The sequence below is a fragment of the Lonchura striata genome, chromosome 1A (assembly GCF_050655825.1).
Source record: "Lonchura striata isolate lonStrDom1 chromosome 1A, ASM5065582v1, whole genome shotgun sequence".
Classification (NCBI taxonomy): domain Eukaryota; kingdom Metazoa; phylum Chordata; class Aves; order Passeriformes; family Estrildidae; genus Lonchura; species Lonchura striata.
In genome coordinates, this window is record NC_140741.1 from 50,833,848 (window position 1) to 50,861,300 (window position 27,453).

Below are 27,453 nucleotides of genomic sequence, written 5' to 3' on the forward strand. Positions count from 1 at the left end.
TTGCATGTTAAAAGTAATGAGGGCAGTCCAAACAAAATTACTTGCATTCTGCCCAACTTTAGCTTGCAAACACCATGCAGTTCCACAGAATAGCTTAATTGCCTAATATAGCATAATTGCCAGGCATGAGAAGTAATATGATTCACATGTCTGACCATGAAATGAACCAGAGAAACTGCTGGGTTTTAACAGCTTGGTTTTGACTTACCTTGGCTTTACAGCTGTTGTAAGCATGAATCCGGATGTTGATCCCTGCAGTGGTATCTCGTGTTTCATCTTCCTGCATCCTGGCATTATGGTTTTGTGCATTCTGTGGATTTGTGAAACTGTCAAATGGGGGAAATCACAGGTGGGGGTGGGAACAGGCTGCACCTGAGAGTGCTATCTGGCTCTGTCCTGCTGTGCTTCAGATTCTGTGAAAATAGGGTGAGAAAAGCTATATGTGCTTGGGAGGGTTATAGTACGCTATTGAATCTGATCTGCTTCTTAATCCAATAAAATTATAAATTTATGGAAGATTTTAACAGCTCAGTTTTAATGACTACTTCTTATTTCATGGGCAGTTAATGCCTTAGTCTTATTTTTATTTCAGTGACTTTCCCCAGGATGCTCTAAATAATGAATAGAAAAATGGTCTCTAAGCATTACAGCTTCCTTTGGTGACTGTGTTTGTAATACACTGCTTATCTGCAGAAGGAGGTGATTCTCAAAAGTTAGAATAGCAAGAAAAATTCAGTGTTTGAGTAACAAGCTGTCTGGGTATGTGTTCTCTCATATGGTAGCTTATTGTATGATTATTTATATTCCTGTGATTTCCCAAGGCACATGCATCTTCTGTTTGTTTCCAGTTACTTTTGTAAAGGATTTGTCCTTATTGCTTGATTAGTGCTTATTTCTATCATATTCAATTGTATGTGAAGATAAATATGAATAAGAACAGGTGGCTCACACTGTGGTGTTGAGAATAACTACAATTTTGTTTTTTGTTGGAACACTCTTTAGTCTGGGGAAGAAATTCTATCTCAGAGGGTACTATGCTATTAGTGTTTCTTTGTATCAATATTGATCTCTTGATTTTGTCTTGTTGTTTGGTATCCTTGTGCCTTTCTCCTATTTTTAACTGGATCACAATAAGAAAGTTTAGGGATGGAAGCTGACATTTTAAGGAGGATTTTTTTGGTCCATTTTCAATTTAGTATTTTCCAGTTTTCTAGTGTTTTCAAATAGTCTTTGCATTTCTCTTTCCTATAACTTTTCTTTTACATTGATAGCTGGAATTCACTAGCTCTTCTCAGTGAATACTCTGTGTGCTCACAGGGATGTGGAGGGGAATGAAGGGGATCATATATTACTTCATCTTGCCAAGTACTAAATGAAACTCCAGTGCCACTTGACAAAACAAACAAAATCAAAAAACCAAAGCAAAACTAACAGAAAACAAAAAAAAAAAACCCCAACCAAACAAAAACACCCACCCCAAACCAAAACCACCATAGCAAAAACCACACAAAATCCACACACACTAATGAACAGATAATCCATTATTTATAATGACAGAAAATACTAAATAAATCTTTATGATTTTTTTTTTTCTCTCAACAGGTTCACAGTCAGGATGTAACCTCCTGTAAAATGGAAACCTGTGAAGAACGATACAGATAGCAGTTGGAGCTAAAAGTTGTGGATGAATATTTCTCTTCTTAAGCATCAGCTTTTAAAAACGCTATGGTGATTTGGAAAGTCTCAAGGGTGAACTGCAAAGTTTTCCTCAGCTCAGTCGATGCATTTCTTAGTAATTTCTCCAAGTCATTGATGATCAGAGATGGTGTGTGATGGAAAAAAGCACCATGTTTCTGTGTTTGTAGCCCCTGTTTTTTGGATTAGTTTGCTGCATTGTTGAACCGATTTCATTTTGAAGGGCAAAGAGTAAATGTGATGGATTTATCTTCAGAGATGAACAAACATGGAAGGAATCCAGTAAGTCATAAACTAGAAGATCAAAAGAAGGTAAGATTGTTTTTAATTACTTAATTATATTTGAATGACTTGCAGACTCTTTGATTTTCAGTAAGCTAGAAATGAATGTGCTTCAAGGATAAAGTAGCCTGCTATGCTCACATTATATTGCAATACAGAAAACTCCCTGAATTTGTCTAGCAAACTGTCTGTCAAAACCTGGACTTGCTGACCTGAAGCAAAAATCTGACATCAGTCTGAGACAGGGTGAGACCTTTGTTTTTGACTGTGGATGCATAGCAGACCCTTCTCATTCTGTCCTACACATAGTTCTGGATAATGTATTGTTCAATTTTTATCCTTCAGTATCTAAGGCAGTTTAAGCATGTAAATACATGCTTCCATAGTACAGGAAGTTCTTTCAGAAATCCCACTTCTGCAGCAGACTGTCCTAAAAATCTCACCTTCAAAGTTCATGTCCTTTACTTACTCATACTCTGGTCTAGAAATATCTCTAATGCTTATTTCATAAACCACAATTTGATTTCTTAAGCTTTTTGGGGATAATAGAAGGACCCATGCTTTATTGGTTTTTTGGTACTATAATAATGGATTTTTCCCAAAAAAATCTTTTTGCTTGCTTTTTTTTGTGGGTTTTTGCAATCTCTAGTTTATTAGAAGTTCCAAACACTCTAATTTTATTTTTGCCTGGGTTCTAAGGCAAGGCTTGCACTGACTGGCAGCCAGCAGAGAGAATTTGTTCTATGTAGCATCTGAGGCTGTGGTGTGCTTCATACAATGCCATTAAGTGAGATTTACTGGCCTCTTTGAGTTATTGCATAGTTCAGTGGGACTGTCCAAATAGTGTATTGAAGTGCAGATTACATGCTTCATTGTTACACAGACTTGCAATGGGTATTTTTTTTTAATTTTTGGTATGAATGTTTCTGTTTAATGCTTTAAATATTTTTGATCTTATTTGGGAAAAAAGTAGAAATTGGTGTAGTTTATGGAAAACGTAAAACAATTGTAAGACCTATAAAATCAAATACTTTCTTTTAGTGTCTCGGAGATTTGTATGCATCTAAGTCATTCAGTCATAGCCAATAACCCTCTAAACTGCAGAGAACTGTAGGAAATATAATGTGATAACACACATGATGAAATTATTACAGAAAATATATTCCACCATATATATTCAAAATACATTGAGCATTTTTTGTGTAATGGAGGAAAGAAGTATATGATAAATTATAATTAGTTTAAAACATGGGGCTTTCTCCACTTCATAATTCCCACTCTTCTGTGGCACAAAAGAAAAGCTAAGAAATGTTAGCATTAATCTCACCATCTGGTGAACTGTTTTTTGAACCATTATTATGGTTCAAAAATTCTGGAAACCAGAGTCTCCTTTTGCTCTACTCCCCCTTCTTATTCAAAAGAATTTTTTCCCCTTCATGCCTAATACCTGCAGATTCACTCTTGGACATAAACTCTTTGGATTGTGTAGGAGGGGAAGGTTTGTTTCAAAGAGGATCTGTTATACCTCAGGGTCAAATCTTCTCTTTGAGCCAGTCTGTAGACATTTTATCCATCTGTAGAACTATGCAGTGACCACCAAAGGCTCTGCAGTTGATTACAGGCTCTGCTTTTTTGCTGTGGTGGATGCTGAAGAAGTAATCGTGATAATAAGCAGAAGTCTTGTTAGTTTCATTCAGGGATCTTAGCAATTGAATATCATTTATATGCTAATATAATTATAGAAGGCTAATATTAAAAAAAAAAGGGTTTTATAGGTGGTGGTGAAACATAAGAAGTAGTAGTAGTTTGGCTATCTCTTGATGCTGCATTGTCACTAAATCACATTTTTACATAATTTTACCATAATTTTACATAATATTACCACTTTAGGAAATACTGACTGACAGAGGTGCCTTAGTTGCATACTACCTGGATCACACTAGGCAAGAGTCAAGCTGAATTTCTTGGATACCATATGACCTTTCAATAAATAAAAACTATTGTATTCTGAAAAGACTCAACTGTTGTGTTGCTGCAGAATATATTGTTATTGTTTTCTGCATGAGCAATTTAGGAAAAAAGTCAAATTGAGAAAAAAGCTCCATATAAGACTTCTCAGGTAGCTTTAAAAATGCACTCTGTGCATTGGGATGTAACTTTTCTAATAATTTCACAGCTATGCTATATATAAAATAGCATTGTTATTTTTCTGTGGCCTGAATTTAGGCCAAAACAACTATATTTAGATAATTTTTCGTGTTGCTAGTATGTATGACACTCAAACTCCTTATCTCAAAACCCACCAAATGTTATCACCTGCATTTTAAATAGGTGCATACTTCTTATGGCTGCAGGTCTGTCCAGTTCTGTATCCTTCCTGTAGCTGCAAGATGCAATGACTTTTTTATGGACTTCTGGCAATGGCTTGCTCACATTTGTGGGACTGGCATGTGTCCCTGGTCTGATGCTCACAGTAAAAGATGAAGCTTAGTCATGAAGTTAGAGCTTTTAGTAGCCATGAGGAAGCAGTAGTCTGATTTTTGTAGCTGAAGTGTTGGGACAAGGAAAGAGGCAGGCTAATAGTGTAGAGAGGAAATTGGTTTTAGAAAAATTGTCACTAATTAATTTGACCTCTTACAGAAAACATGTATAGGCCTCCCCTCTACAAATTCTTCTGTCTAGATGCAAAGCCTCAGGAAACATGAAATGAGCTGGAACAGGTGTCCATCATTTCTGTCTGCCCAAGGACCATGTGTCCATGGTAACTCTGTCCAAAAGAAGCCTTTTATTCCTCCAGACTTGATGTGCCAGCCATACTGTTTCATCCACGTAGATATTTCAGGTTAAATGCTCTGTGTTTGCATCTGCTAGCCCTTTCCACAGTGTCCTTATTAAATCAGTATGATAAAACTCAAGGCTTAAGGATGGAAATGCCCATGAGTAGCAGGTCCATATATTGCCACTTACAGTACGGTGTGCAAGTTCATGATTTTACCACATGGCAGAGATAGCCACAAACTAGGCAGCTTCTCTAAAATGACCATTTTAAAACCTGAAAGAGGCTGTCTTATCTGTCTGTATTTCATCATTCAGAAGGAGTCTGTTTTCAAAATCAGTGTTACAGTTTATAATCTTCTGCCACATAGATGGTTTATGCTAGCCAATCTCCAAAACGCACATTCAAAATTTCCCAACTACTCCACTCATTTAATTTTAATGTTTTCCTTACAAAAAGGTCCCATTGTGGCCATTTCTTCGACAGACTATCCTGGTTGCATTGTATCTTCAAAAAACACCTGCTTGCTGTAAGGCAGGCAGAGCCAAGCCTTAGAATGATGCTGCTGCTGTGGCCCTGTTGAGTCTGGAGCCTGGGGGTGGGAGCCTGGCTGTGGTTCACTGTGGGCGTGCAGATGTCTGTGAGGCAGCCCACAAGTAAACAACACAGGTGGCTGTACCCTCAAGTATCATTTGTGTACTTGATCACGTGTAAATCTGTGAAATTGTTTCAGAAATACAGGAATGTGCAAAATGTTTCCCAGTAACAATAACACTCTGTGCCTTAAATGTTTGGCGTATCTGCTTTGTCTGCCAACTAATGTACAGCTTTCTGTTCCACTATGTCTAGGATGTTTTTGACAAGCCCTCTGAGTCCCTATCCTGACTCACAACAAAAGATATGTGCCTGGATTTGAAATCCATTATGCAGAATACAGTAGGAATTATATTCATGCAGAATTTCTTGTTTCCAAAATAGGAGGTACTTCGTACCTCTGCACATCTTATCCATGTCTTGGAATTCTGCACACCCAGAATAGTTCACAGGGATAGCTTTTCATTACATTCCATTTAAACTCTCTTGAATAAAGTCCTTGATTTTTCTGCTTAGAAGCAGATCCAAACCAAATGAAAACAGGAAAATTTTTAGCACTGCACCACCTCCTCTGCAAATATATGCTTTGAAGTTAAATGTGAGAAAGTATAACAATTGCTGTTGTTATACAGCGATTGAACAAATGACAATGTTTTCTTGTCTTTCTTTTGGTAGGCAGGTGAGCCACTGTACCTGGAAGGACTTTCAGACACCAAGGCTCTATTACTGGACAATAATTAAATATAACTAATTAGCAGGAATGGCAAGTAAGCCTTTGTTTTGCTGATCTCCCTGGTAGCTATTTGGAGATTAATTAGAAGTCCAATAATCAGTCAGGTTTTGCTTGATAGAGTAAAATAATAGTTTACTGTTGAAAGCATCAGGCAGTCTTGATACACAATCCTTTAAAACAAAAAATCAAGAGAGAAGGTTTAGAAGGGATACATAACAGGAACAATCAGCATGTACATCACACTGTTCCTCTATCCCCTGTCTCCTTTGTCCTAGTCAATATTCAGTGCACGGGACAGCATTTCAGGAAAATCAGATGTTGTCCTCATGAGGCAGTTGGCCCAGAAGCATAATTTATTCTTATGAACACTCTACTACTGCTGTGTCTGTGCTCCCCATTTCCACACCTTAGTTTTCATTTTTATGGCTAAATCTGTAGTCATCCAACAACTGTTTTGAAAAATAATGCCATGAAATCTTGGGCAGGCCAGAGTTGTTGCTATTCTTGTTTAATAATGCATTTTCATTTGAAGACCTAGGATCTGAATGATGCTGCTTGTTACGTGAATGAAAAGGTTGATGTCTCCCATTTTATTATTATTTCTCTGAGGCTGCTCTGAGCTTTCTATCCCTTCTCATACGCCCCAGTCATTCCTACACATATGTAAAAGTACATGTATATTTTGTACAGTTCTTGTCCATCTGATCATCTGTCTGTTAGGGGTTGCTTTGCAAACAACAGAGGTCTGCAGAACTGCTGAAGAATCAAAGATTCATTGGGCTTAATGTTCACTGGTATCCCATATTGCACAACTGGCAGGGGTTTTGTGGGGTATTTTTTCAGGAGATTTAAGTGTCTTAACCAAAAACAGTGCAGCAGGGGAATGGTGAGGGTCATCAGGGCTGAGGGAAGATATTTGTTCTTTTTTTGCTTTTTAACTTTGATACCCTAGAATTAGGCACAGATAAGAACCTACACAGCTGATAAGAAGAAATGGGCTGTAGGGATAAAACTACAGTTGCTTTTCTGTATCACTTGTCATACATTACCTCTGTCATTCCTTCCCTTAAGCTTTCTCCCTCCATATTCCATGTGTTTTCTGTTTCAAAAGTTTTGCTAGAAAGACTGGAATTATCTCCCTGTCTATCAAACCTCCCTGGGGCCCCACCACCTGACTCTTCTCACTTTCTGAAATTGTTCTGTGAACACTTCTAGGGAAGTTCAAATTTAAAAAAAAAAAAACAAAAAAACAACAAAAAACCAAAACCACACAACCTTTACAGTCTTAATAAATGAAGTTAAATATAATTTTATGGAATATGAATCCATATTTAATAATTTATAAAGTAAACTCATGTCCTCTGCTGCATATTATAGGGCTTTTTCTTCCTTTTGGAGAGCCATTATGTAAATAAGATTGTATATGTTTCTCTTTTATACTTTTTCATTGCCTTCCCCAAGCTACTATTTGCAAGAAAGAATTGATTATAGAGAAATATTTTGTCCCAGTGCTGCACCAAAACAGCTAAGAAATTAAATACTGATTAAATGAATTATTTTCTTAAAATAATACTGACTAGCTGATTTTTTAAAATATTTTGTTAGTAAGCCTTGGTTTTGTAGATGGTTGCTTTCCTTCTCCATTGCTATCAGTTTTATCTTGTAGTTGTTGCTGTTAATGTATATCTGATAACTGAGTAAAACTTGGTTTTATTCAGAAGTACCAAGTAAAAGTTGTACAGAGTGTCATCACTGCCTGGTTGGAAGGCAATCAAAACTGCTTTGCAGCTGTTACTGCTGATGGGTTTTTGTGTAATCAGATAGCTGAAATGAATACTATTCTATCTGTATGGACACAGCATGGCTTGGGATATGCACTGCAGTGTTGAGTGAGAGAAGAAGGTGGCTTCTCACTTGGGTTATCTCCCCCCCCTCTCCCCACTGTAAAAATAGACTGACTGGCCTTGGTCTTCACTTAATGCTAAAGACAAAGTTTCTAATCTCTACCAGTTACATTGCAAAGGTAGATTTAAGTGTCTTGTCTCAAATAGTCTTCTCTGATGTAGAATGAGATGCAATGGTTAAGAAGCAGAAGACAGTGAAATTAATGAAATTAGTATCTCATGATTATACAATATTCCCTAGGACACCTTGGTGGTTACAAGCTACCTACAAGGCTTAAATATGTCAAGTAGAAAATACTTTACAGTATAAATCCTGTTTTTTGATTGTTGTTTGTGGGAAGATGAGCCTACTTTTTTAAAACAAAGCTTTTATTAGCTTCAGAATGAAGAATATTTTAAGTGATAATAAATACCTAAGCAAATAAATGAAGTTTTCTTTTTTGTTATTGTTGTTTCTCTACAGTGACACTAAAAAGCAAGGAAATCACTTTAATTGTTATTTAGTGTTTTCCTGCTCTTAGCATTATTTTTCAAACTGTTCTCAATAACTTGTTTGTCTGGTTTTGTCCTGAAATCATGTCTGGGAAAATGTTATGAACTTCAAGCATGAAATGCTGAAGTAATCTGCAACCTTGTCCTGTCTTTTGTCTCCTAAGAAGGAGCATAAGCTTGAGAAGCACTTGGAGATTGCACTATACATGGAAAATCTGAACTTGGCCTTCTAGCTGATCCCTTCTCTTGCACTGTGACATTGTTTTGGGAATTTTATGAAGATCATACCTTCAAAAGGTGCTTTGAGGTTTCTGCTGCTTGAAATTTCATCTTTGTTATAGGTTCCATAATGAGTGCATTAGCACTCAGCTATCCTGCTTGCTGATTTTGAAAGTGTTTTCCTAAATTTTATAAATTATCCTTTATCAAACCATGCATTTAGAGGAAATTAATATTTTCATGTTCCCCTTCCCTTGAACTTGCACTTCCTATGGAATTCTTCAGTATGTTGAACATGCTTCATATAATAAAGATTAATAAAAGAATGGCCAAAATTCCTCCCAAAATGTTGGAAGAAGTAAAAAATCACCTGAACCTTCTGCTTGGAGGACTAGATTTGAATCTCTGAAAGACAAAAAAATCACTAGAGCAAGATTGACATGGATGCAACTAAAGCTTTTTTCACTTTGATAATTTCTCTACTTTAAGTGAAAAGTACTGCTTTGTTTACAAAGTAGTTGGGAAAACCTGCTGCTATGTTATTTTTACCATATTTGCATTGAGCTAGTTTCTTGAAATCACTCTGTAATGATACCTTGAGATTTAAGTGAATCTTAAATTCAGGTCAAGGACTCTGCAGCTTCCTAATTATCTCTGCTGTCTCACAGTACAAGTAATGCATTGTAAGTGTTGTTGAATCTGTATGTCACATGAGGAAGTCCTACCATTTGCTTCTCTAATTCCCCTGGAAGGGCAATTTTTTAAATTGGAAGGAGAAGCATCTGCTGCTGCTGCAATATCAGAAGTAAACAAATGAGGGGCTGTACTGCAGTATTCATTTGTGGGAGGGATATGAAGAGCTTTTTAAGATTGCATTTTATAAACATTAAAGCAAAAATTTTCTTGTGAAACTGCAGTGTGTCTGCTTATAGAACAGAGTTAATAACCTTTTAAACTCATTCTAGGTAGGTCTACCTTAAAACAATATATGACAGGACAACCTTGTCTGGTACTGTGGCTTTTAGCTTCTGAATAAAATCATCTGGTGGAACACTGAGTGATTGCCAACAACAAGTAGTAGTCCAAATTAAACCAGTTCTTGTTTTCTTACATACGATATGTAAATACACACTGTGAATAGAGAAAATGAGAAAGGCTTGTATGAATGCACAAATTATGCACAAAAATTTTAAAGCCCAGCGTCTACAAATTAGTTTTTTCCTAGGATTTTTGTGTCCTTACTGAAAGAAATGTGTGAAAACCCTCCCAAACCTCAAAAGTAGGGACAAAGTATACTGTGAAGGTTGTATTAGTTTGTTATGTTAAATTCATAGCGCACACAGCCCTTGAATATGAATCTCTAGAGTCTGGGTATTGTAGCAGAATGGAAGTCTATGCTTTATTACAGCTTAACCTGAAGTGCCAAGGTGCATTCATGCTGTGGTCCAATAAAAGAATACTGCTGGAAAGATGCTTTATTTTTCTTTTTAATGGTTAGGTACTGATGTTGGCTGTTCTTCAGTACTCAAGTAAAAAGAATGCTCTGGAAATGGTTCTCATTTTCTGCCTTCCTTTCACAGCTAGTTACTGGCAAGCACATATATATCAATTTTTATTTAAATATGTGCATGTACCAAGTAACATAGTTATACTGTTTCTTTCAGGTAAATGAGAAAAGCTTCTTTACTAGAAGAGAAGCTCATAGAGCGACTGAGTTTAGTACCAATGTTCCCTCTATTTCACATCTAGGTCTTGTGAGTTTTGTTGTTGGGCTTTTTTTGGTGGGTTTTTTTTGTTTTTTTTTTTTTTTTGGTGGGTGGTTTTTTTCTTACTTCAGGATACTCTACAGTTAGTTAAGTGAGCCTTGTAATATTCTTTTTCTAACATGTTAAGGTGTAATAAAATTGTATCTCGGTAGGGACTGGTGTATGCAAAATCTCAATACTTTTTTTTGATATTACGAGTACTTGATGTCTTGTAGAATTGTCAGTATTGGGCACAGAAATGTTTCTTAATGGCACTTTTACCTAAGTGACCAAATGTATATTTTACCAGGGTGAGGGACAGTTCCAGAATACAGGGATATATCAAAAGTTTGTAGCAAGGCAGTTGTTGTAACAATTTAACATTGATTATTTTTGATGGAAAAAGAAACTTGCACTTGAAATGCAAGTCAGCATGCTGTCTTTATTAGTTGGACTTCTAGGGATTATTTCTTCTGCCTGCTTCTCCTTTCCTTTTGTTGTTACTGTTGTTTTCTTCTTTCTCTGTCAGGAGTATTCTCATTACTTGTCATCTTCCCTCTGTCCTTGTTGCATGTTTATTGCCCTCTGTTTTTTGTTTTTCTTCTCCTCTGCTCAACTAACCCCAGCTTATCACTTTTTAAAGTATCTGTGTGTGTACAAGCATGCAGATAACTGTGATTATGCATACATGCACAAGCATAGCTGCATGTATATTTTGTGTATAAGTATTTTGAGAGTGCTCATATATAAACTTGTAATATGAACAACAATGCTTAGGAAAATCTCTAGTGTAATTGAATCTAAAAATGTTTTTCTTTGTCCATAGTCCATTTGTTGGATTTTCTGGAAAATAGTATCTATAGTGTAAGGTCTTTGTCACACTGTGTACCTGTATGCACATTTGTGCAGTGCTTAGAAAGGAATCATATCTAGAGGGATCTTGAGTTTTTTTAAAACAATTATAAGTATATGATTTAAATTATTTTTGATGTATTTTTTTTGGTGGTGATGGTGTGGAACTTGTGGTTACTTCTTCTGGTAGATCCTGTCAGTGTTCTCCTCCTCAGTCAGAAGCATAGTTGTTGCTCTTAGCCCTTGATATAAGAGGTGTAACCTTAAATTACTATTGGTCATCTGACTGACATGGATTCAACTTTCTCTCCTGTCTGAATCACTACATTGATGCCACTAGTAAGTTGCATGGTAAGTCTGTGACAATGAGTAGTCACTAGTAAGTATGGTGGAAGCATTGTACCAAGAAAAGAGGACTGGGAGGAAGCTGCCAAAAATCTTTTTTTGTTGTTTGGAATTGTCTGATGTAAACACTGTGTCCATAATGTGTAATTTGGAAGGGATAAGTTTTAGCAGGTGGTATTTTTGGCTTGGTTGAAGAGGTCAGGCAACTTTGGATTTATTGTTGGCATTGTAAATGAGAAACAAAGGGAGCTGCAATGCACAAACACAAACTACCCCTGTAGACCTGCTGATGCCCCCTCCACCAAAATCTGGCCACACAAATCCAATACCAGGTATCAGATCAATATTAAGTCACAGTTTTGGAAGGTAATCTGTATCTAGAGTGGAGCAGTTACAGCTTTGTGAAACATAATTTCTATCTGTAGGTGTTATGCAGTAGCTTAATAATATAAATATTCTTATTGCTATATGGTAGCTGCTGCATTATTGCTCTTAGAAAGGGTTATGTAAAGGTTTAGCCAAAAGACTGAAGGTCTGTTTCTCTTTGCTTCTTCTCTTTGTCATTTTTCTTTGTGCCCTCAGGGAAGTTGCTTAAGCTCAGTTTTATTCATCTTTAAAACTAAAAGATCTTCTGAATCATTTATCATTGAGTTTTCTCAGAGCATGAAATCTTCATATTGAAGGTCAAATATATTTACCTAGTGTTTAAAATAAATATACTGCACTCATGGCTATTTATTTGCATTGTTGAGTCTCAATCATGAATCAGGATACAGTTCTGCTGCTGCTGTAGGAATAGAGTAAAAAAGACTGTCTCGTTTAAAGACCTTACAGTTTGCTTGTAATATCCCTTGATTCCATCCTTGTGTTTAGTCCCTAGAGATGAATGTGTCTCTTTCTTGGTAGAATGTGATCTCCTATACAAAAACACATGTCATTTAGAAATATGTGTGAGGGAGGAGGAAGAAGATTGTGCACAGAAAAGAAGGAATATACAGGCTTTTTCTTTGTCATACTTACCAAAATGCTTACCATACCTTAGCTGTTACTACATTGTATCTCTTTTTTTAAATCCTAGTTTCCCACTAGTAATCTAAATATGCTTTCAAGAAAACAGGAACCTGTTTGACTATACATTAGATAGGGGAATACTTTCTTAATTAGTTCCATTTGGATGATAGATAAAGTAGATGGCACTTTCTTGTCATTGGCTACTGCAACATGGCTACTTTTTACAATGCTACTTCTCTGTGTATTTCCAAATGGTGACATAAAGAAATAATTTTAAGATGACCAAAGGGATCAGTCAGAGAAATGGAAGATAGAAATAATAGAAGAAAATTGCAGGATTTTCCTAATGTTTCCCTTTGTGAGTGTAGACAAGTGGGATTGTGTTCTTTTTTGAGAGCAGATGGAGCTGGTTACAGTTTGCTTTGGAGTAGCATCAGTCCTACTGTAAAATGAGACTTCTGGCTCAAAATCCAGAGGAGTTCTTTTCTTAAAAAATGGACCAGTAATGCAAGCTGATTTTCAGAATTGACACACATACAAAAAAAAATTACAACAAAATTATGCATGAAAGAAACACTCATGAGCTATAGCTGTCTGTTAGGAGTTAATATTGCATCAATATTTTATTTGCATTTATTTGCCTCTGTTGCAAAAAAGGGGTTCAATATTCCATGCTACCCCATGTTCAACCATAATGAGCTAAAATGGTTTGTAAATATGATAAGCAAAAATAATACCAAGAGCCAGATTGCTAAGTAGTTCTGTAATCCAGAAGTACCAAAGAGTGATAATGGAGATCCCAAAGTTCATTTTAGTCCATCATAAGCAAAAATAGTGCATGTCTGCTGTGCTCCCTTCTCCCCTAGTGTTTTTATTTGCTTTTGATTAGCATTGCTATAAACAAACTATTAACCAGTAAAAGAGATGAAAAATACCTTTAACAATAGTCTTTTTTCTTGCCCTTTACTTATCGGTATATTTCCATCAAAGGATTAAAGCAAACCAAGTCATTCCTCCGTAACATGTATCTAATAAGTGTGGCCAATCCAAATTTGATCTGTCAGAAATCTTGTGTTATTTTGATATGTCACAACTAGAAAGAAAGGAGGAGTTGTCATTCTGCTAATGTAGAACAGCTGGCATAGCAGTCTCCAAGTTGTGTGTCCCAGGAATTAATTTATTATGAAGGTAAGTTGAGTTGCAGATTTTAAACTGTTAAATTGTCAGCTCTGGCTGTGCTGCTTGCCTGGGTAACAACAGAATTTCAAAGGAGCTAAAAGGGAAACCATGAAACATGTTTGATAGGTGCTAGTCTTAATTTTTATTTTCCTCCCCTGTAAAGGAGTTTTCTGTGACTGAAGTTGATTTCTCTGACAGCTGCCCAGGGAAACCAAAGGCTCTTCTGTGTGGTAGTTAGCCATGTATACTATGTGATTTCTTTTCTTTTATATCTTTATTTTATTCTCTTAGAAGAATTTTTCATAATAAAACAACTGATGCCTCATTAAGGGGGAAAATAAGTCCATTGCTGCCATTTAATATTTTAAAAAATACTTGTTTCTTCATATCATGAGATCCTTGTGAAAGGAAAAGGAGAGGTGGACACTGATCTCTGCTCTGTGGTGATCCACTGGACCTGAAGTAATGGCCTGAAGTTGTCTCAGGGGGAGGTTCAGGTTGAATATCAGGAAAAGGTTCTTCACTCAGAAGGTGGCTGGGCACCAGAACAGGCTCCCCAGGGAAGTGGTTACAGCACCAAGTTTGGACAATGCTCTCGGGCACGTGGTTTGATTCTTGGGGGTGGTCCTCTGCACCTGGAGGAGTTGGACCTGATGATCCTTGTGAGTCCCTTCCAACTCAGCATATTCTGTGAGATACTGGTTGTCAGTGTATTTTTGACAGGCTGAACTCCCATTTTGCTTCTTCCTTATTTATTGGAGTGTGTTTTTGGGAATGTGGACACCATATTCCTAGAAGTACACCACTTGAATCATGATGGTTCCATTAAAGAAAAAGAACAGAGGGTTGCTAGTTCTTCATGGTAAACTGCCCTCCCACCCCTACCACTTCTTAGACTTGAAAATTTATTTTTCTGTGTTTTTTTTAATGGTGTTTAAGATTTTTCCCATTTAATAACATAGCTAGTGATTGAAGGGGCAAGTACCATTTGTTATATTTGCAAGACACACTGAAAATTTTGGTACTGTATCTACAAATGCATCCTAATAAGTTCTCTAGGCATGTGCCATGAGTGTTTCTGACATGTTTTTCAAAATCAAATCAGTAGCTGCACATGAATTTTTTTCAAGAGGTGTCGTATTGTTGGCAATCTTGTGGTTTAAGTTGTGCTTGGATTTACATTAACATACTTCACAGTTATACTCTAAAGGTGTAATTACTCAGACCTCTAGATAACAATGGGAATCTTTCCAATGATTTTTGGCAGACTTTCTGTAGCATTTCAAGTTTTCATGGAACATTTTTTTTTCAAGAGATAACATATTGGTTAATTTTTTTTCTGGTTTTGTTTGTTTGTTTAGCTCACCAAACAACCCAAAACTAAACAGGCAACAGGCCCAAATGTGTCTAGTCACAGCAGGTGAGGGTTACAATCCCTATCAGTTGCTAGTTTATGTGTATGCATGCAGTCTGTGACAAAACTTTGGCCCTGGGGTTACCTTAAAGTAAGATATTTCTAGCTGTTAACTTTGAGAACAACCTTTATTCAATTTTTCAGGCAAAGACTTACCAGTCTGCCAAAACTATTGCAGGGCCATTGAAGTCCACAGTCTTTTGTGTTACCTCTTGGAGAGCATTATTTAACTGGATTTGAAAAAAGAAGTCTTAATAACAAATAATAATAACAATTATTATTACAGTTATTATTAAAATATTAACAACAATTAATAGCATCCAAAAGTTGGAAAAAGAGGTTCCTCAATAGCTTTGTTTTTAAGGCAACAATGCAACAATGCTTTTAAAGACTGAAAATCTTCCAAACTATATTTTGTCTGAATGAGGCCCTTAAATGAGACTGACTCTTCATGCAAGGATTGAATTTGTTAAATTGCCTCTAATGTTGTTTGGAAGAAACACATATTCTTCTAGAGGAAACATTTTAGTGTTTCTTAAAATTCTTCATTGAATGTAGTTTGCATGTTGATTTGTTTAACAGAAGGTCCAGAAAGCATAACATGAGCTGGTAGCTAAATACAAGATAATACTCTAATTTTACTTAAACATTATTTCTCATATGGTCACCTCGCTGATAAAAATTTATCAGATTTCTCCAGATCTACTGGTTGCTATCCTTCCAGAGCTTCCCATATTATGATTTACAGAGTTCACTGTTACCACATGCAGTACACCCAACCTGCCCTGATAGAAAAGGGCAGTCTGTGAGTTAAACTGAAGGGGCTGACATAGGTCTGGGTGTTACGAGTATTCTTCCAATGGAGTGAGCTGGGGGAGAAGACTGTTTAAAAAGTACTTGTGCCCTGGGTTTTCTGGGCTGTCCCATCAGTAGCTGCCCCACAACACATCTATCTGGTCCTAAGCCTTGGTGAATAAAGTCCTTTTAAGAAGATAGAGAGTGTAGATGACAGCGGGGGAGCAGCTTTTCCAGTCATTCCTCCTCTTATAAACACCTTATGAACACCTGCTCTCATAAACACCTTTGTCAAAGGTTGTCTAACTATTGGGTGGTGGATGAAGGAGGTTGATGACAAATTGATGCAGATGAGGTTTTTTATTTTTTTTTAGAATTTATGTGGAAAGATTGTTGTAAAAGTGTTTATACAAATTTCAGGGTAGGATAATGAGACTTGTGACATAAGAGACAATTATAATAATTCCTTATATTCTCAATATCAAATAAATTTTTTGTACGGTATTTTTTAATTGGTTTGTGCTGTGATACTTAAATTTTTGGGCTTGTTTTATATAGTGTTTATTACCTTTTATTAAAAGTGTGAGCTTTTAGACCTGTAGAAACTCAGTTTCTGAGTGGTATTGACATTACCTTGAAAAAATTCATGCCACCAATACAGAATCAGCTGATGCCTTATTTTTCAAATATACACACATTGCATGCTAGCTTTGAAAACCCAACTGCAGTAAAATCCAGAGCTTTGGTGCTATAAATTATTCTCCTCATGAAAATACACTGGCATATTAATGTTTCTGGCAATTTCAGATAGATACATGCAAATATTAGGTTATTTTTTTCTACTTTCACAGAGGTTAGAATTGGGGTTTTGTTGTAAGTGTCCAGGTTTCCATTCATATGGAAATGAATGCAAAAGATGAGAATATCTGTTCTACAGCTTCATTAAGCCAACTCTTCAGGTAGTGTGGCTATAAAGGCCAATGAAAAGAAAATCAAGGAGTAAATTATCAGGGAAAAAGAACATGTTCTATTCCTTAAATAAAAAGTTAAAGAAACTGTCATTTAACATGCATTTCATGTCTTTATCTACAGCCTGGAATTTTCAAATATGCTTTTATATATTTTTTAAAATCTATTTTATATTCTTGACAGAAATAAAGAATCATCTGATTATCTGATTTGAGTAAACTTTAGGACTGTGTTGTGAAAGGAGAATTTTTGCTATTAAGTGGCAATGCATACTTGCCTTTCCTTGCAGTTTACTATTTTTTAGAATCACAGATGCCTATAAATGTATTAGCTTTAATCAGTAATGTTGATATTATCTTACATTGTTTATGTGGTATCCAGTTTTTCCATTCTACAGTATTTTGACAGATAGTTTGACAAATAAAATTTTTATAGATAGTGGGGAAAGATATAATAGGGAGGGAGAGACTGTCTACTCATAGAATCAAGCAAGGAATTAATGAAAAATCAGAATACTAAGGGTTTGTGGAACCTCTGTGTTTGTGCAACATAGTACATTGTATGCTGGAGGACACTGACAAACTGAGGAAACATAGCAGTGCCTGTATGCTTCCACCATAGCCCAAACTCATTGAAATTGCTGAAATTATGGTAGCAACTGCAATTTAACTTGTTGGTTTCCTTATCTAGCTGACTATTGCTCATCTTAAGTGTTAGTCTCTTTTTGTTACTACATTCAGTTTTGTTTGCCTGTTTTTTCATTCTTCTTTTTTCTCTTAAACCATACTTCTGTGGTACTTGATCCTAAACTGAAGGCTCTTTGGGACAGTGACTTTTTGTTGCCACGGTATGTCTATGCAGTGCTTGGTTGAACTAAATTTTCAACTGAATTTTTCACTTGTAGGTTAGATATCTTAAAGTTAAGAAAACATGATTTATTGATGTATTTACATGCTGATAAGAAAATAAATATAGCACAGGGTGGAGATCTATTTCATTGCTGTCATCTTGCAGGTAGGCACCTGCTGGATGTTTGTGTACTTCTTGTGAATGTATCCATCTTCAGCTTGGCCTTGATAGCAAATGCCCCAGGGAAGAACAAATAATTACTAACGTTATTTCATAGTAATTTATATTTAAGAAGATTTTGAATTAGGAGTCAGGGCCAGAAAGTCACATGGTGGTAAATATTCCTTCTACACATACAAATCATAGGCTGAATTGAAAAATTGTCAGTCTGAAGTGGCATAAGTTAGGTAAGCAGCCTAATTTGAGTAGCTAGTCTACTTTAAGAGGTTTCCAAAATTAGACACTTTTTAAAAAATGAAATTATGCACACTCCCACTGTAAATATCCTGAATAAAATGTACTACTTCAAGGCTATGAATCTATCAATAAACTGGATATGTTCTAGTATATTTTTAGTGTAGAACAATCTGACAATTAGAACTACATTAGAAAGGTAGAGTGCTACTGAATAACCTGATTAGGTTGTGTTTGTTAATGAATGAGTAGCTGTACTTCCATTTAGAGACATGATCAAAATAATGTAATAGAAAAGGTAGCTTTTTTGGGACCACATAAGGTGCTGTGTTCAAGACTTTAACTTATCACACTGATTTTCACTCACAAAACCTTGCCTCAATATTTTTAGCATTTATTCTACTTTATTTTATAAAATAAAACAAGTGGCTTAAAGTGTGAGTTGCTGTATCCCTCCTGTGTTCCCTCCTTCCCTGCTCTTTGCTTTGTGTTGCACAAATTTCATAGCATTTCATCTCAGGGTTCAACGTGAATGCTTTCAATTACAGAGCAGATTTTTTTTTTTTGTTTTTTTTTCTAAAGAAAATACATACGCTTAGATGGTATATAAATTAGAACAATGTCTTTCATGTTTAAATAATTACTGCTAAGAGGCCATGGAAATATTTTTTTATCTTCCTTTTACTATAAGTGAGAGAAGGTGGCAATGACAATTAGACAGAAATAGACTTTTGGAAGAAGCAAAGGGTAATATGCAGAAAATCCTAACTGCCTTTTTGTGATTTTTTTGCATTACTCTTGCAGTGTTTGTGTTACGGTAGTATCTACCAGCCATGACCTTAAGTCAGACATGGTGCCTGTCACCACGCAAAATCAAACAGTGTAATTATTTTTGCATTGAAGTCCAAGTATCAGGCTGGAATCTGTGAGCAGGTTGAGAATTTATAATTATCTGTGTCTTATTGTACAGTATCTTAGCTTTTTTTCCCCAAGGAATGGATTGCTTCAGTCATGATGTGAAGGTATGGTATAGTTGTAGTCTTCTGAGAAATGAAGATGCAGAGGACTTCAGGCATTCTGACTTGAAATCTATAATTGTGGGATGCTTGAGCTAGAGAAAAGAGGAGGAGGGGAGGAAATCTTTCAGCTATTGTCAGTAGACAGCATATTTGAATGTACTGAAAGCAACCTTGTCATTTATCCACTAGAATACAGGATATGGTTTGATGGCTATACTGTATTCTCCTGATATTTTGTCACAATTAAAGTGACATCTGCCAGAATATCAACCGGTCAGATGAACTTTTTCCTGCGCGAATATGCAGCTCTTGTGTATGAAGGGAGATGACCCCAAACTGGAAGCACATATCAAAGTTTCTTGAGAAAGTCTAGTGAGGCAAAGCTTTTTATAATTATTAGGAAAATATCACATGTTGTTATGTATTCTCATTTAGCCTGAGAGTCTCTAGATAGCAGGAGAGAATCATCTTGAGATGGATTATGTTATTGTCTTCTAGGTTTTTCTAATGAAGGATTATTCCTCTTGTGGTTCACTTATTGAGGATGGTAAGTCTCAAAAGCTTTAATTCAATTTCCTTTCCTTAAAAGGAAGCATTTCTGTGGCTTGGGATCCACATAGTAAATTCTGTCAATAAGTGATTCTTACATCATTCTTGCCACATTTTCTTTCCTGTGTTATGAAGGCTGGGAGACAAAGTCATGATGTCAAATAAGAAATAAAGTTATATTTGGAGGAGGTCAACAGTGGTGAGAATAAAAAAGAATATCCCAGAATACAATTGTGATGGTCTACTGCTTGTAAGAGAATTTGTCCAGATAACAGAAGACAGAGATGCCATTATTACTTGTGTTTACAACTGTCTAAATCTTTATGTAGAAATTTTGTAATTATTTATAGTTGTACAGTTATAAATGCAACCATTTTAATGTTTTGGCTTAGGCATTATTATACAGCCAGTGTACAGAAAATGAACGTAAATGGACTCTGTAGAATTTTTGGTACTGCTTTGAGAAAACCTTGCCTTTAGCTATATCTGTGCAGTTGCACTGGAAGATAAGAGCCTATTGTCTGAGAACAGCTGAAGTCAAAATGTAAAGACCTTTAAGTCACACATCTGCTACTGAGAGTAAAATTTGATCAGCAGGAGTTATTTTCTGCAGTTGGTATTACACCAGCTGAAAACAAAAAAATCTTGATTATCAGTTTCAAGGTGAGGTAAAAAGCTTCTCTGCTCCAAGTACATTTGATCTGTGTATCATAGGAGAAGTCCAAAATGTTTTACATTTTGCTTTCAGAAGTGTAAGTGTTGTGATTGAATGCAGCAATAGAAACATGGAGTATTTAGTGTTTCTAGCCTTTCCAGCATACATGATCAGCCACTTTACACTGCTGCTGTAAGTGAACTCATTAATGTTCTTGATTACACAGCCTGCCTGTGAACCGTGGAAAAGTTCAAAGGGAGAGCATTTCTGAAGAACCTTTTGGGTAGTTTTGTATTTTTTATGTCTTACACCACTTCTCCCTAGTCAGGAAGATAAATGTGTATATATAAAGATTGCTTATTAGAATTTAACCAAATGGCTAGTGAATTAAATACATGTACTTTTTATATTTTCCCCATTATCCTAAGAAATAAGAAAAAATGGAAATAAGCTTTAAACACTCTTCTAGCCCCCTAGTACTTAGAATAGTATTTTTTTGGCCTTTGAGCAAAAGAAGTGGGGTATTGAATGTACACACACTCAGCTATTTTGACAGGATTTGCTTCTGATGCAATTAAATTTTTGAAACAGCAGTAAGAGAGGGCTTCATACATTCAAAATAAAAGTTTACTAGGTAGTATTGCGGTAGAGATGCTTTTTCATCTTTCTTCACAAAATTCAGTCTTTTGATTTAGAAGAATTTTATTATCTCATGGGGAATTTTTTCCCCTCTGGGGCTTGATAGGTAATTCTGAGTTGTACTTTATTCAATTAATTTGGCTATCAATTTTCCTTTTATCATAATTTACACTATATTTGAAACTAATCTGTATTTCTGATGAGCATTAATCTAGAATATTTCTCTTTAACAAAGACAGGATAACAATCTCCTTATTATAGTCCTAATCTATTAATGTATATTTGGAGTTGAGTAAAAAGTGTCTTTTTCTATTTTTAGTTTTTTGCTGACAGCCTTTCTGATTTAATATTTCAGACTCTACTAGTAGCTTAAAAATGTGATAAACATGGAAATACAGATTAAAATTTCAACTATATAAGTATTAATTTAATCTTTCTGGAAAATTATTTTATAGCTTCTAAAATGCATTGTAAATGCTGTAATGACTATAGTACTGGCTAAATAACTAATTAAAATTATAATGAGGAAATCAACGGAACGTTAGCAGTCTTGTGATAACCATTTATCATCTTATTCTGTTATCAGTGTACATATAGGTGTACACTGAATATATTAATATATTTATGAATGAATATATCCACTTAGATTTGTGTATATGTATGTAAATCTGTATAACAATTTTTAGTACTACAGTAAGAGAAGTCAGTTGTAGTCTTTCAGCATACCTGTGCTTCAGTGGGTAGTGGTGGGTGCTTGTACAACACCAGTTTTTATTTAAATGTACACTTTAGAAACATTTTTATCATCAAACCTGAAAAATAAATAAATGCATGTAAAGAACAAGAATTGAAGAACAATGCCTTTGGAAGGCACTGAATGAGCTGACTCAATTTGCTTATGCATTACTAGAATTCTGATCTTAGTTTTTTAAAATAACTTTCAAGCAAGTAGCAGATACAGTGGGAAATTAATACAGTTGTATCATGTCAGGCCTACTCACAGTGTACTGATAAAATTCATAAATATGCTAAAACTCCAGAATTCTGCCATTCAGATAGTATACTGTGTTTTAATAGGTGTGCAGATAAGATGTTCAGGATCATTGCTGTTTAACATATGTGAGCCACTGTAAATAGCAGGAATGTCTCTGGCTATTGCAAGGTTGTCATCTACGGCTGCCTCAAGTCAGATGGAGAAAGGCCACACTGGAGTGAACCACAGCATTATCTGTGCTGCTCCCCCGACTGTCTCTGTGTTGGAATCAAGGTGGGGCATTCCATGCACTAAAGCATCTGTAATTTTTCCTACTGTGTACTAGAAGAAACAGGACAATTTCTTCCACCCAACAGAAGAAATACTCTCTCTTTGAAATACTTAAGCTGTGCTTTTCTATCAGTATGCCTAACAGGCCAGGTGGAGTACACCCTGTAGTTTTTATCGCTTCTTACAGTGAACAGAAAAAATAGCATTGACTAAGATGTTTCTGAGAAAGCTGTAAAAATTTTGTAGTTATTTCAACTGTTTAGCTGACGTATTTTGATTCTGAACTTCTAAGCTGTAGGTGCTTATGTCCAGGCACACCGTTCATAAATAAATTCAGTGACATGTCTCAGTGAACCATCTCTTCACAAGGTCTTTACTATAAAGAAATCGATCTTATTAAGAAATCCATCTTGCAATCTGTTCTGAGAGGCAGCAAATCAAGTCTGAGACATTGGATGCAGTAAAGGGATAAAATATATAGCTGTTGGGTTTGCAAAATAAAAATTCTGCAGAGACTTTGTTTTTAACTGAGAGATGTTTGGGTTTGGCAGTATAGGTGAGGGAGAGAATTTGGAAAGGGCTTGGGGAGCTTTAAAACAAAAGAGACTTTTTAGCTAATCCTTATGTCTTTAAATTCTGTCTATGAAGCCTTGCTTTTCAAATAATTGCAAGCACTGTAGGAAGTAGAATGTGTCAGTGTAGCATGCTTTCTGGACCACGGTGGCTTTTCTCTCAAATGAAAGGTTGCAATCAAGGAGCAAGAGGTAAAAATCAGAAATCTCTTTAACTGAGCACTCAGTTTCCAAGGAAGATCTAATCAAAGCAATGCAGAAGTGCTGGGCTTTCTAGAAGAGCTGATGTAGTACTATTGGGTACTGAATCTTTTCTTAGGCTGGCAAAAATACTTCTCTGTTTTTAGTTGCTCTATTTATTACTGTTATTTTTTCCCCCAATTAATTTTCATCAATGAATGATTCTTCATATAGATTTGTTCTAAATTCGAGTCAGACATTTGTCTTGGAATGGGTGTTTGACCAGGGAGAATTTTTCTTAATAAGAAGTCACACTGGACGGTAAACTAAAACCTAGGTTTGCTGTTAAAATACTATAAATAACTTATTTTTCATTATCAAGTGCTAAATGCAAGCCTATAATGTGTTTTAAAATGTGTCCCTCATCTGGAAAATGTACACTTTCATATACATTACTTTCAGCACAATCAGCTTAAAAGAATAGGATCTCTACACCAGGACTCTAAGATTTGAGTTACTTTCTATCTCTGTATTGTTCCTGAAAAGTTGTCTTTGATTCCATTTTTCTTTGGATTGATTTGTCTTATATTTGTTTCTCTTTAGGTAGAAGTTCTCACATTTTTTTACTTTTCCCTTTCTGCATCTGTGCCATTGTATTTTAATGTTTAAATCATCACTTGGAGCTCAGCAAATAACATTGGGCCAAAACCTTTGTTATAGGTGCTGATGTAGGAAGGCATTACAGTTTGCTGTCAGTACATGCACCTGAACAAAACCAAAAGCTTTTCACATTCAAATTTCAAGATCATCAACAGTTAAGGATGTTGTTTTTTGCAGCCACCTTTCTGAAGCCACCTTTCAGCTATTCTGAATGAATACCTACATTTTTTGTGTGTTTTTTTAATGTTTTAGTCTGGCAAGATACAGCTCTGGGTTACCACGGCACAGTGACTGTGTGATTGTATCCTGCAGGTATGACTAGGCTTCTAAATGCCATCTGGCAGTGCTAAGAGGGCAAATTATATTAAAGCATCCGGACAATGAAATGGAAAAGGTTTCATAGTAACCTTGCTTCACCTGGTTTTGTGTGCCTTGTATGCAGACATCAAATAGATTGTAATGCTTACTCATGTTGGACAAATAAGACCATGGTGAGCTGCTTAGCCAGGAAATGTAACCTTTAGCTTTCCTCAATTCTGCAAAGATATTCATAATTTAATGTTGCAGTTACATGGTTTTATGTATTTAATTCCTAATTATTTTTTAAAAGTACTGCCTGCCTAAAGACCCAAAGCTTAGTCTCTCTACTGAAGCTTGTGTGTTAAGATTCATCTAAAACCTGAGCTGTGGCATGTGCTTTTTGAAGTCTTTGAACTGAATATAGCTTTAGTTTGAGTTCTGTCTGCTTCAGAGGGGAAGGAAACACTTTTCTATTCTGCTCACACACAGCCTGTGCTGGAGGGCTGCCTCCTCTCTTATCACAACGGCAGCAGCTAATTGTGTGTAATCCCTGTGTTACTGCTCACAAAGAAAATTAGTGTCATTGAAAAAGCATAAATTGGTGGATATACACATTTTCCACGAGTAGATGCTTATATTTTATTTTATAAATCATGTCTTTTCATATCTGCCATTATTCTGCTTTTTATGTGGCAGGTGTCAAGATTTTATTTGTACAACTTTGCTATTGCGGGTTCCTAAAACATCTCTATAAATGAGAGGCAAATCAAGGGCGAGGGGAAGAGGGGGAGCTTTCATTTTCGTTCTTTAAGATAAAATGATTAACTCTTATAAACTATATAAAAAACCTATATAAACTGTATGCTTAATAGACAAGATGCTACATGTCTGAGTCTTATTTTCCTACCTTGTGCAAATACTGTTCATGGATATCTCTTTGCCAGCCTGCCAAAAATCTCAAAACCTTGGACAAATAGCCATTGCAAATAGATGAAGCGATTTTCTATTATAGTGTGTCCAGTGCAACAGGGTTTGTCAGTGTATGTGACTTATGCAATGCATGTTTCCACCTTCATATCCAGAATTTTCCAGGCAGAATCATGAGTCCCACTGAGTGTGATGGATTGCACTTTGACTCACAATATCAAGATCTGGTTGGTTTGATGCTCCTAAGCAAATGGGGGTGCAAAGTTTCAACATTTGCAAATGATGATTTATATGAGATTGTCTGTTTCCACTGTTACATTCCAAACTGAGTTGAGCACAGTTATATTTTTTTATTGGTAGTTTGATAATTTAGCTCACTGATGGTATCAAAGTACTAGCTACAAGTTGGTGCTTCGGCATTCACCCTTGCACCCTCTGGAAGAGTCTGAGACAGGTTTTCTCACAAAGATGAAGGGAACATAGGTGTTTTGGGATAATCTTTTGTGACTTTTGCTATTTTTTTTTTTTTTTTTACTGATTAATACTGGTATTGGGTTTTAAAAAGGGGTAGCAGCATGCTGAGTAAATCTTTCTATTTTGTTTTGAAGGAGTTAAAACTTGATGGGTTTTCTGTTCTACAAGCACTCTTATGCCAATTCAGGATTTAATTTTTCACCTCTTCTAGTGATAATACTAGGTCAAGTATGTTTCTACCCTGTAATTATATCTGTGAAACAATTCTTGGAAGGATTTGGATTACAGCTGAGAGTCTGAGTCCAAATTTCCTTTTGCCAAAAGCAGACTTCATTAAATATGGATTTTCTCTTATTGGTATGAAATTAAGGCAGAGGTAAAAATTATTTCAGCTGTAGTCTAAAGCATGTAGAAGATTTTTTGTTGTGTGAACTGAGTATTTGTAAATGACAGTAGAGTTATGTTTAATCTCCTGAAACATGTTTCCTAGCCACCTTTAATGAGCTGAGGAGTTTTAGTCTTGATGAATATTCCTCATATATTTTTCTAAAATAGATGTTTTACATCTATCCTTATCTGTTAGGGTGACCTTTTCTTCCAGATCAGCCTTTACCATTTTTATCCCTATCTTTGTCACAAATGGATTGGATCATGGTTTTTGCCTGAGTTTAGCAGCATCCAAAGGGCATTCAGAAATTCTGTTAAAAAGAAGTAACTTTTCTTATTTAATCATGTCTCATACAGATCTGTAATCTGTAGATAGCATAGCTGATAATTCACTTACAGCTGTTAGAATTTCTTAATAAGACAGAGGGAAATCAGGTCTTTTGAGATTCACTGTAAAACAACTAAAAACACTGGAAAAAAATAAAATGAGAAGTATACTTGGTATGTATTTATTTACAATTGAGTCTACTATTCTTGGTAACAAATGAGGTGGGATAGGGAAGATAAAGCAAACCTACAAATTTAAAACATATGTAAAATAACTGCAAGAGCGTTCTGTATGTAATTTATATTTAAACATAAAATGAAGATATGGAGTGAGGTTAAGAATGAAAAGGTAAAAGTTCAGGATCTTTTCTGTATGTATTATGGTTAGTCTGAAATCTGGATAGTTTTTCCATGAGTAATTGAAAATTGACTATGCTTCACATCTGTTTTGGCTTAACTAAAGTATGTTGACTACTACTTCAACTCGGAGCACAAGTTCTTTGTATCTTGTTCAAAGGTGTCCTTTAACTGTGCCATACTTGTTATATTTTGCAGATTGTAGTTGAGGCCCACAGCATAAACAAAATTATTGTTTTAACTGCTCTCCCTGATTACTTTTTTTTTTTTTTTTTATTCTATAGTTCTAATGTTTAGTATAAGGTACTAAAGGAATTCTGTCTTTCCTATTGAGGCTGTCTTTACAGTACAAAGATATTGTGAGAATATTGGGAAGGAAATCTGACCATCCTTATCTTGTATAACCAGGCTGACCAATTTTGCTTTGTTCATTTACTCCTGTCTTTTAAAATCACTCATTGTTTCTTCTTTAGATACTACAAATAGGGGAAGACTGAAAGGTAAATTATCTTAAAGATTTAGACTAGGACTTTTTTGTTATATTCTTGATCTGATCTTATTTGATTTGTGCTTTCAGATGCTTCAATCACAGAATAAATTGTTATTGTTTGCTGTTCAACCAAGATGTATTCCCTCTGTAGTACAAAATTCAAGCTGCTCTTTAGATACTCTTCAAGCTACTCTTTTGGATACAGACTATACAGAGTAATAATTAGATTTTTTTTTTTTAACAAAAGTTTTAGGGACTATTTTAGGGTGAATTTCAGTTCTATTTTAAAAAGAGACTTAGGCTTTATGTAAAGCTTCAGAATTTGCAGAAAAAGAGCAATCCTCACATTCAGTTCTGTTCCTTTGATACAGGGAGAGGTGTGGTG

The 27,453-nt window shown here is 35.5% G+C and overlaps 1 protein-coding gene across 4 annotated transcripts in view; it reads left to right on the plus strand.

Annotated features, from left to right (window-relative positions):
- The window catches only part of NAV3 (neuron navigator 3), a 518,378-nt gene that overhangs the window by 131,449 nt on the left and 359,476 nt on the right, over positions 1–27,453 (plus strand). For all 4 annotated transcript variants that reach the window (XM_085568751.1, XM_077783527.2, XM_085568750.1 and 1 more), the window contains one exon: positions 1,603–2,007. In XM_085568751.1, coding sequence (XP_085424877.1) covers positions 1,936–2,007 — 72 coding nt within the window. In that variant the 5' untranslated portion in view covers positions 1,603–1,935. The remainder of the gene's footprint in view (positions 1–1,602; positions 2,008–27,453) is intronic.